Here is a 12,435-nt window from a genome sequence, read left to right on the forward strand (position 1 = left end):
AACGTAGAAGAGTCGATCTAAACTTTAATAATAATAATAATGTTATTGGCTTTACGTCCCACTAACTTCTATTTCGGTTTACGGAGGCGCCGAGGTGCCGGAATTTTGTCCCGCAGGAGTTATTTTACGTGCCAGTAAATCTACCGACACGAGGCTATCGTATTTGAGCACCTTCAAATACCACCGGATTGAGCCAGGATCGAACTTGCCAAGTTGGGGTCAGAAGGCCAGCACCTCAACCGTCTGAGCCACTCAGCCCGGCGATCTAAACTTCAAGAAAAGTGACATTATGCCTCGTGAATGAAATAAAACATGTAAGGTACGAGAAAACAAGGAATAGGCTGATGGTAAAGTTGCTACAAAGCTTTTATTTAATGTTTCTGAACATTGAATGATATAGAAAAACGATTTGAGTTCAGTTACTTCGATCCATTACTGGGGTAAAAATGAAATGGCGTATGGCTTTTAGTGCCGCGAGTGTCCGAGGACATGTTCGGCTCGCCAGTTGCAGGTCTTTTTATTTGACTCCCGTAGGCGACCTGCGCGTCGTGATGAGGATGAAATGATGATGCAGACGACATATACACCCAGCCCCAGTGCCAAGGAAATTAACCGATGATGGTTAAAATTCCCGACTCTGCCGGTAATCGAACCCGGGACGCCTGTGACCAAAGGCCAGCACGCTAACCATTTAGCCATGGAGCCGGACATTACTGGGGTGTCATCCCAGGATGAGAGTTTTGTCTCTTGTACAATTCTGGAACTTCACGACATAATTATTCCAATGACATAAATGACGACCGACAGGTGAAGAATCAATGTATCCTATGAGACATTGATACGGAGCGGAAGACGTTATCTAGCGAGAAGTGGGGGGAATAAAATTGTGGTACGAATTAGGGGCTCCACACGGCAGCCAAGGAAATGTAACTCGTGAATACGAAGAAAGAGCATTCTTAACGTATTAGGCTACAATGTCAAATGAGCAATAATCAGCAATCGTTTAGGTAAATTAAATGTCGAAAAATATACAGCGCAAGTAGAATGGGGCATATAAGCGGAGAATAGTAAACGGTAGAACACGTTGAGATGAAGAGATGAAGCCGAAATTTACCAATGCCGAGAGATGTAGAAGGAGCAGACTGTGAAAGAAGTTTGAGGTGGTGCAATGAGTCGAACAGTTCCAGCCTCACATTTATAATCACAGCCCTAGAGATAAAACTTGCAGCTGTATATCCTACTCTGCCCACCCAGTTTTCTTAATACCTCAATTCAGTCACGAAATAGTAAACCCAGAAAATGCCCTTTAAAGAAAATGTAAACTTGGATAACAAAGCTTATTACTCGTAAAACTGTAGTAGAATTGGTAAATGACACGTCCAAGGAAGAATTTTAAGGTAGCTACATACCACACTTTATTACATAAAACTGATGTATTCTATCCAATAATGAATACGATACTGGAAACCTGAAACGTTAAGAGAAATAGTAGGTTGCAATAGACACATTTCATTCAATCAACAACTTCTGTTTTAACATAAAAATTTTGCCTCAAGAACAAGTAAAAGCCGGATTGTCTAGAACTTCAACATCAGACAAAAATGACTCCCGGTTTGGAAGTCAACACAAATTAAGCACCAAGGCGAACATATTCTATCAGTAAATTATGGGGGTTCAGTTTCAAGATGAATGTGTGAATTAAACTGAATCGACACAGGACAGCCACTTCACTTGTTAAGTTTTCATGTACTTTAAAATGGGGAGTCTGCAGCTCTTCAACTTGTGACAGTGGAGCTGATTATTGCTTTCAGTGATATTACGTAATATCGAACGTGAGGTGAGTTTATTTTTATTTAGCGAACTTCACCGCATGTGTTTAAATTGTAATAAGGAATAGAGTAAACTATTCGAACCTGTTGTTTAATTTCGTTTTCACGCTTTATCGTAAGACACAGTAATACGAAGAGGCTGTGGAACACCTCTTGAATTCTCCTTGCTGTTTGCTTAACGTCACACCGCACAGGTAGACCTTATGGCGACGATTGTATAGGAATAGACCATGGTCTTAATTAAGGTACTGTTCCAGCATTTGTCTGGAATGAAAATGGGGAAACAGAAAACCATCTTCAGAGCTGCCGACAGGGGTTCGTACCCACTATCTCCCGAATGCAATATGACAGATACGTGATACTTTGTGAAGGATTACTCAATGAGGAATTACCATAGATAATACGCAAATCTTGTCCATGCGACACCCTTCCCTCTAACATAGTTAGAGTCATTATATGTCAATTCTTTATCAAGACTTCAAAGCCTAACATGCTTTGAAGCATCAATTTTTAAAATATTTAATAATTGTGCATGTAAAGGCGTTTAATTTCGAAAACGTTTAAGTCTGGGAAAGAATAGCGTAATATTCTGTAAAATCTACTTCTCCCAATTAACTTCCACGCCCTATTTTGTAAAATCATTTTGTTCCTAAATGCTCTGTTTATTTCTGTCAAATGTTTCTTTGTAAAAATAAGAGCAGTGAATATAAATAAATATTAAAGGCCTATAATAAATGTATGTGCTTGGATGTATTTACGTACGTTCGTGCCTATGTATGTATTGTACCCATTTATGGCTAAGCTTACTTGAGAACTGAGGCATCCCAAAGGTAAACTAACAAATAAAACATTACGTATGCCATTCATAATGTAAATGTTTACAAAACAAATGTGCATCCCAGTAAAAGAATGGTAAGGTCAAGAATTAATGACTCCACTGTTTGCTACCACCTTCTAGTGACGTACACTTCGTGATATTTACAAATCAGGATCTACAGCTTCGTCTTGCATTGCTTCCATTTATTTTTCCTAGACTCCTTGTGCTGACTGACCTCACTTGGTTACATTTTCTTACCCTGTTAGGATTGGATTTGCGCAGCTAATGGAGTCATTCATGACTTTGTTTCTTTTTTTTTTTTTTTTTTTTTGCTAGTTGCTTTACGTCGCACCGACATAGATAGGTCTTATGGCGACGATGGGACAGGAAGGACTAGGAGTGGAAAGGAAGCGGCCGTGGCCTTAATTAAGGTACAGCCCCAGCATTTGCCTGGTGTGAAAATGGGAAACCACGGAAAACCATTTTCAGAGCTGCCGACAGTGGGGTTCGAACCTACTATCTCCCGAATACTGGATACTGGCCGCACTTAAGCGACTGCAGCTATCGAGCTCGGTGTTTTTATCTTTTACACCACTTCTAATTTGTATACACTTTCTTAATTTGAGTGGTCATAATTCGTTTTCTTCTGCTTAAATAATATTAATTGTGGCTGATAATCTACAAGGGCAGCCTCCGTGGCTCAGGCGCCAGCGCGTCGGCCTCTCACCGCTGGATACCGTGGTTCAAATCCCGGTCACTCCATGTGAGATTTGTGCTGGACACAGCGGAGGCGGGACCGGTTTTTCTCCAGGTACTCCGGTTTTCCCTGTCACCTTTCATTCCAGCGACACTCTCCATTCTCATTTCATAGCATCTATCATTTATTAATAAATCACTTTGGGAGTGGCGACCCCATCGTACTAACAGCCTATATCTGCTTCATTCATTACATCCCTGACCCGGTCCATGACTGGAAAACAGCAGGTTGCAGGTTTTTTCAATCTACAAGGGCAACTACAGCTACCAACGTCATTTCCTGTCCTCAAACTTATCTCCTTTTCAGCTGTGTGTACCCGGAATTAGCTTCATGTAGCGTCACTGTTTAATCTGAGATTGCATTACATTACCATAGCAGAGGCGAGAATTCCCTAAGAGAAACCTGCATGTTCCCTTCCTCGTGTGTGAAAGTAGTTAGCAGGCAGTTTGAAACAGATATGGTAACTCTATTAAACCAGATATGCCGGAGATTGACTCCTTGTTGTTATTACAGCGAGACCAACGACGTGAACACGGGGTTGCTGATCGAGGTTTGGAGCAAGGGGATGCTGTGGGACCGCGCCCTGGGCTACCACTGGATCCCTCTGCCCAGCGTCAAGTACTCGAATGAGGTGAGTACCAACCAACACATTTTATTACAAGGACGTTCCAATAACAAAGTTCCTTATCACAATTTTTTTCAGTATGCGAATGTATTTTACGTATGTATGGATGTTAAGTATTTAGCCAGAAGGCTGGTTGGATCTTCAATATCTCCGCTACATACCACCACATGATGTATTATATCCAATAACGAATACGATATTGAAAACCTGAAAATTTAGGAGAAACCGTAGGTTGCAACAGACACATTTCATTCAAACAACAACCCTCAGTTTTAACAATAAATTTGTGACTCCAGAACAAGTAAAATGATCTTCCTTCAAACCGGCTTGTCTAGAACTTCAACGTCAAAGAAGAATGACTCCTGGTTTGGAACTCAACACAAATTAACGTATAAAGGAAATAAGGAGTGGAGTAGTTTCTCGTTGCTTTTCTCACTGGGCCAGAAGTTGGTATAACATGTCCGTCAGCCAAGACCACTTAAATGCATGTACCAACTTACCCTGTGAACGACATTTTCACAGCATTCATAACTGGGACTGGTTACATAAGGAACAGTGTTCCTCGCATGGCTCATTCCTCATTCTCTTTCATACCATTAAAGTCAAGGTTAAGACTGAGAAAGGTCAGTGAAAACAACACATTTTTGTAGCTCACGAGAAGACATAGTGCACTGGAAATAGTAGAACTCGTCAACATAAACTGAGTGAACACGGACTTAACATAAAATATGGTGAAAAATTAAACAGCAGGTGTTACTTCGCCTTCCAGAAGTTATTAAAGAATACTAAGCTCTACAGAGGATTGAAACAAAACATGTACCGGGTTATAATTCGTCCAGTGGTGCTGTATGCGTGCGAGATGTAGACCCTAAACGAGCGCTACAAGAACTTTCTACGGATGTGGAAGATAAAGGGTTTTTGGTTAGTTGCTTTACGTCGCACCGACACAGAAAGGCCTAGGAGTTGGAAGGAAGCGGCCGTGTCCTTAATTAAGGTACAGCCTTTTTCCTGGTGTGAAAATTGGAAACCACGGAAAACCATCTTCAGGGCTGCCGACAGTGGGATTCGAACCCACTATCTCCCGGATGCAAGCTAACAGCCGCGTGCCACTGGCCGCACGGCCAACTCGCCCGGTGGAAATGAAGGTCTTGATTCACGATCGAGGATAGTGGCAAAACAGGACCAACGACAATGTCTATGCCCTGTACGTTGGGGTGAACTTGGGACTGTCGCAGAGGCCAAAAAGAGGAGACTTCGGTACCTCGGGCACATCGTAAGGATGAATCAAGAAGATCCTGACCAATATCCTGGCGGCCAACGAAAAGGCGGGAGGCAAATGGTAAGATGGCTGGAAAACATCTCGAGATATTTGAAGTTGTTTGGAGTCGAGAGCTGGAGAAGGAGAGCAGTTTACCGAAAGGAGTGGAAGAGTGCCACGGCTCTTCATGGGCTGTAGCGTCAGGAGCAACTTCAACAATCACGTGTATTGCGTACTCCCATACCTTGTGAAGTGACTATGTATTTCACAGAATATGGGAATAATACACTTATACACAACAATCGTGATTGTTCAAGTTTGACACCACAAAATCTCAATCTTATGACATTAAGTTTCCAGATTTTCAAAATTCCATCTAGGTACCGCCACTGTCCAAAGTGATGGAGTACGATGTTCATGTTGTCCAGGAGTTTATAACCAACTCGTCTACCTTGATTATTGGATCGTTCTTATAACAATGTTTTTAAGTAGTGTTTATATTGATCCCATATTGTGGCATTTGAGTTATGTCTCCTTCCTCGTATTCGTCAAACCATATATTCATTACTGCCTAGTAATGGTTATACCTTAACCATAACAAGTCACAAACATTATGAAAGTAAATTGTGTTTCACAGTGTGTTCTTCTGGTCAATGTATGAAAATAGATTTCCTTGAGATACTGAACTTTTTACGTATTGCCAACGAATATTTTCTTGTCATACTGAGAAGCAACAATTGTACATTTTAAAAATGTAATTTTTGATCACCAATATTTGTAATTAAAATGAATAATTATGACTTTTCACCCACCATGGGGACTAGCTGGGTTGTACCACACCAGTTGACATGGAAAATGGTGAGGATTGTCAATTAAGGCATCAAAACATCGCTGCGCTCCTGTCGTTCTTATTGGCTGACCACAGCTTGATAAAACAAAAGTATTCCTGAACAGGAATCTCCCAGTTTCCTTCTTTATGCTAACAAAAGTTTATATTAATAGGATGCACATTTATAAATAGATGACCAATATTTAAATTACGTAATATTTTAGCTTCCATTAGAAACAATACAGGAGTATTAAAGAATGGAGGGCTTATATGTCTCTCGTAAGACCCCAACTAGAGTATGGTTCCAGTGTGATCCTCACCAGGATAATTTGATTTGAGAAACAGGAAGACATCCAAAGGAAAGCAACTCGATATGTTCTGGGTGATTTCTCAGAGTAGCGTTACGAAAATGTTGCTGGAAAGCTGTCATTGGAGAGATGGCTTGTAATGACATTAGCAGACGAATATGTTTGAGTGGTTATTTTTAAAATTATGTAAGTTCACAATATGAAGATAGACGACAAATTGGAAAAATATTCGTTTATAGAAGATGAGTTAGGGATTGAATAATTTACCACAGGAGATCTTCAATAAATTTCCAAATTCTTTGCAATCATTTAAGAAAATGCTAGGAAAACATTTCATAAGGAATCTGCCACCTGGGTGACTGCCCTAAATGCAGGTCAATGTTGATTGATTGATTGATTGATTGATTGATTGATTGATTGATTGATTGATTGATTGATTGATTGATTGATTGATTGATTGATTGATTGATTGATTGATTGATTGATTGATTGATTGATTGATTGATTGATTGATTGATTGATTGATTGATTGATTGATTGATTGATTGATTGATTGATTTAGTCATATACTGTACGTGTTAGCAAAATAGATTATAGAGGGTGGAATTTTGATAATGTTGTCAATATGCTATTTCGTACCCTGTAACCCTCGAACGAAAGTGAAACATCTGGAGAGAGCGCACTTACAATTAGGACGATTCAAGGCAGAGCCACGCTCTGCGAACACTCCAGTCATTGATATTTAGTGTGTCGACCTAGGTGTTGTGCGTTACCGTCTGGAGTAGTAATTCTGTATTCAATGAACAAATATTGTGAGCAATCTCGAGAAAAGTATTATGAAGAGTTGTGGTTTGCGTCATCTGTCCATACAGTGGTTCTATGTAGCATTCCATGGCACGCTATCCTGTGCTAACATTTTTATTTTTACGTAATTACTACATCTTACACGAGATACAGCTGTTCTAATTTGCTTGTCGTATTCATACCTTGGTCTACCCCTACCGTTCTTACCACCTACACTTCCCACAAAAACCAACTGAACAAGTCCTGAATGTCTTAAGATATGATCCATCATTCTTTCCCTTCTTCTCGTCACATTTAGCCATATCGATCTCCTCTCACCAATTCAATACGTTATCGCTTCATTCGAGATTCGATCTACCCATTACACCTTCATCATTGTTCTGTAAGGTCACATATCAAAAGCTTCTCTTTCTTTCTGAGCTGGTTGCCGTCCACGTTTCACTTCCACAAAGGGTAAATTTTATTATTATTTTACACGAGTGTGTAATGGTATTACAGAAGTCATCCTTGTGATGCTTCTGCGTTGTTTGCAATAATAATCTACGCGTTTCTTATGTACATATATCACTTTCGAAATTCCCAAACATACAGTCCTTTCGATAGCTGATTGTATTTATTACACATGGGCCTCAACCTTGGTTATGATCGCTGAATCAGGAGCTGCAGGTTGCTGAGAAACTTACCTTACGCTTAGTTCCCTAAAACCACTATCGTTTTAAACTGTAAACATCTCGTCCAGATTCTGGTCGAATACTCTGCAACGCTCCCTTGTAAGCAACTAAAATATGCAGAAGTGCAACATGGATAGGAAGTCGAGAGAAAGTACAAAATAATTTTAAAATCCTAACTTCTAATGAAATCATGATTTCGTCACGAAACCTAGTGGCCTATCGGTATTAATGTGGAATTTACGTAGAAACTCGTTCACAACTGCAATAAACAAAAATGATGTTAGCATATCACCCAGATAAACAAAGAGGAATATTTCACTGGAATTTGATTTTCGAGGTAGATAAAGCAAAGGGTGTAATTTTAAAATAAATGCCTGACTCGGTTGTTTATAGGCTAGGATCCTCCTAGAGAGTTCAATTATCTAAGTCACTTCTGAAAATAACTTGAACTAAGATTAGACAGTTCATTTCATCATGAATTGTACATTCCATACCGTATGATATGTTAGTAGATCATGAAGGTATTTAAGACTAATGTGAACACTTCAAACCAATATTTTCAATGAACCTAGATTTTCTTTCCTTAATGTAGTTGCTAATCGGAAAATTGTCTATACAATATTACGTAACATACCGTCAAAACACACTGAGGTTAATTTTCTACGATAACATAACTTTTGAAGTTTTAATGTTACATGATGTCGAAGTACATGAATGTCAGCAACTGTTCGATAGTCTTTGCTAGTATTTTATCCCCCCACATCCATCATGTGTGATATTTGATGGATATTTGGCACTCTGTGTTCAGATACACCCATCGCCCCTCTGGATACTGCTCTTTTCTCTATTAATAATATTGTTGTTTGCTTTACGTCCCACTAACTACTTTTACGGTTTTCGGGGACGCCGAGGTGCCAGAATTTAGTCCCGCAGGAGTTTTTTGCATGCCAGGCTGACGCATTTGAGCACCTTCAAATACCACCGAACTGAGCCAGGATCGAACCTGCCAAATTGGAGTCAGAAGGCCCAGCGCCTCAACCGTCTGAACCACTCAGCCGGGCTTTTTCTGTATTGATAGAGGTTATATGACGTTTGACTTATTAGCATTAGATATCAGTTCTGTGTTTTATAATATATAATGAACTAACAAGTACAACTGTACTACATTCTTCAAAGTTACCCGCAAAGTGTATTACCTTTTGCCAAATGTCGGGAAGCCGTTGGACCGCTGGCAAGGCGTTTTCTGTTGATGACAGCGATGGAGCGTCCTACTGCGTGGAGTATAGTCTGGAAATCGGCGGTCTCGGGGGTTCCTTTCACCTTCGGAAACAGGTCGAAGTCACAAGGACTCATGTCTGGTGAGCACGGAGGGTGTTCCAAGATCTACCAATGGCCAATTCCGACCCGTACGAAATGCCTTCATTCATCGTACAACCATCCTGAACGGTAATACGTTCTCTCCTCGGGCTTCACGTAATCCTCAATAACATTCTGATGCATTTTTGCCTAGGACAACATCGATTTTAATCCACGAATGCTGATCACATTTTGAAGATATATGCTTTAGAGCGGTGAAAACGTCACTCTTCACTTCAACGCCACACAGCAACAACATTCCCACCTGGATGACCGTGAAATGCACATTCACATCGAAAACAACGCCACCTGACCGTTTTCATATCTTATTTGCACATCTCCGACCGCCTGCGAGTGTCTGGGTTACGTTGCGACTACTTTATGCACAGCACTCGTAAATTCATTCCTCAGTTATCAGTAGAGGACCATCTTACAGAGAGGTCAGTAATGATGATAATAATTATTATTGTTATTTAAATAATAATAATAATAATAACAATAATAATAACAGTCATACTAGCCGAGGTTAGTGGCTCAGACCCTTAAGGTGCTGGCTTTCTGAGCGAAAGGATTCAGGTTCGATCCTGGCTCAGTCCGGTGGTATTTGTAGTTTATCAAATACGTTAGTCCTTTGTCGATAGATTTACCAGCATGTAAACGATTTCTCGTGGGAGAAAATTCCGGCACCTCGGTGTCTCTGAAAATTAAGAAAGGATTTAGTGGCGCGTAAAGCCATTAACATTATTATAATAGTCGAACTCCTTGGATGAATAGTCTTGCCTAGTGACCTTAAGTTCACAGGGATCAGGGTTCGATTTCCGCCTACGAGAGGATTTTAACTGCATATCTTTAATTCATCTGGCTCGAGGACTGGCTATTTTTGTTCGTCTTAATACACTCCCCCTTCCTATAGGCTACACACAACACACCACAGTGCCAACCACCACAGAAATGATATGCAATGGTCTATATACCACTGCACATTAGATTATTATGAGGAAGAACATCCAGCCGTACAAATGGGCCAAATTCGTACCATGTGATGACCCCAATAAATAGGAGGTAAAGCTAGGAATGGGATAAAAATACAAACACTTTGACTTGAATTCATTTAGGCTTCGGCATGGGGACTGGGTGTATGTGTCGTCTTCATCATCATTTCATCTTCATCACAACGCGCAGATCACCTGCGGGCGTCAAATCAAACGACCTGCACCTTGCGAGCCGAAGCCATCGGACACATCCCGGCACTAAAAGCCATACGCCATGTACTGGACCAGATGGCAGAGAAATGACTCTCTTCGGGTAATCTATGGGTGAACTTTCAATTTAATTTTGTCAGTTAAACACTAAGTGCATTTTTTTCAATTGATACTTTCAAGGGTCGTATTTTTAGACATGATAGTAAGCTTTTGGGCTTTTACCATGTTAGAAAACAAGGTGAAACTATTCAAGTTTCGCAGAAAACTTTGCTCGGCGTCTTCAGAAGTAAATCTCGCTTGTTCACGAGCAAAACTTCTCTAATAATGAAGGTTTGAATTGAAGAATGCTTTACCGTTGGTCTATAGGAAGTGGTACTTTCTTTCGTCACTAGATGGCTCACAGTGCGTTAGCCTTCCGAATGGGAGATGCCGACACAATCTGAGCTCAAATTAGAATGTTTCTTGTTCCATCGTTTGTGCGTACGAATTAAACATCAAGGTCATCAGACGAATCAGGAACGAATTATTAGAGATGTCACGCTCGTGAACAGTCGATATTTTCTTCTGAAGACGTGGAGCAAAATTCTCTGCGAAAAGAAAATATTTCACTTTGATGGAATATTTTTGGGATTATTCCACGTAATGAATGTATATAAACTCACTCAACGAGCGTTTAGAAAGGTACCATGCTTTTCTTCCTCAGGAGAAGACAGAAAACGGAAACAAGACACATGAAGGGTCGCTAAGAGAAAGAAACAAGCAACTTAAAATGGTGCCCTAACATGTAGCAGGGACGCCATTTTAGCCCCGCCATAGGGACAACGAATGGCAGCAGTAAAGCATTACTTTCTTATGGTTCTGATAATAATCCCCCATGGCACTACTGCCCTTGAAGGGCGTTGGCCTACCAAGCGACCGCTGCTCAGCCCGAAGGCTTGCAGATTACGAGGTGTCGTGTGGTCAGCACGACGAATCCTCTCGGCCGTTATTCTTGGCCTTCTAGACCGGCGCCGCTATCTCACCGTCAGATAGCTCCTCAATTCTAACCACGTGGTTCTGATAATAGCTGGCCGTGATTCACTAAGGTTGTAAGCTGTATCGTGGTTGAAATTTTCTGGGTGTTTACGTATTTCAGCAGCCCCCCTAGGGCGATATTTTTTTATACGAGCAAGAACATCCACTCCATGGAACATGACATCATGAACAGGTGTTAAAGTATGATCAGCAACAGCTGATTTATCACGTTGGTTCAGTCTGATACGTGCGAGTACATATCGTTCTCTAAGTCTGGCCAATATATACCTTGCCACAAGTACAGAGAACTTTGTAGACACCCGATGTTGACATTTAGGCAAACTGTCCTTAGTTGATCGCAGGTGTTCCATAATCCTAAGTTATTTGTTGCTTTCTCTCAGCAACCATTGATGCGTCGTGTTTCCGTTTTCCGTTTTCTCCTGATGAAGAAAGGCAAGGTAACTTTCCAAATGTGCGTTGAGTGAGTTTATACACTTTAATTACACGGCATAATCCAAGAAATATTACATCATCAATAGTTACACGGGCCGTGAAAATCTAATTGACAAAATTTCACCTTGTTTTTGATGCTGCAAAGCCCAAAAGAGTATTATAATATGTCTAATAAACGTGTTATCAGAGATCCTTCACATCCCGATATCCTGCGGTATGGAGGACCGAATGGACTTCATTTCCCGCCCTTCGGAATTCCGATCATATTATCCAACGCGCGATCTTAGTACTCCTGGGCCGATATTCTACCACACATCCAGAGAGGGGAGACTATGAACGATGCTTGCTTGTTGTTTTAAGGGGTCTAACATCGAAAGTCATCGGCGCAATACTATGAATGAGAGACGTGGTTTCCATTCATCCTTATGATATATTGTCAAAACAATCTGAACTCTGGCATTACGGACTTTGTATCATTGTAAATTGGGATAGACGCCACAAAGAAGTAGGAA

At 40.6% G+C, this 12,435-nt stretch overlaps 1 protein-coding gene across 1 annotated transcript in view; it reads left to right on the forward strand.

Annotated features, from left to right (window-relative positions):
- LOC136863658 (phorbol ester/diacylglycerol-binding protein unc-13-like) overlaps nt 1-12,435 on the forward strand; it is a gene marked incomplete at its 5' end in the record, with an annotated part of 744,937 nt that overhangs the window by 376,298 nt on the left and 356,204 nt on the right. The window contains one exon of the mRNA XM_067140026.2: nt 3,917-4,034. Within this exon, the coding sequence (XP_066996127.1) occupies nt 3,917-4,034 (118 nt within the window). The remainder of the gene's footprint in view (nt 1-3,916; nt 4,035-12,435) is intronic.

This window comes from Anabrus simplex, chromosome 1 (assembly GCF_040414725.1).
Source record: "Anabrus simplex isolate iqAnaSimp1 chromosome 1, ASM4041472v1, whole genome shotgun sequence".
Lineage (NCBI taxonomy): Eukaryota > Metazoa > Arthropoda > Insecta > Orthoptera > Tettigoniidae > Anabrus > Anabrus simplex.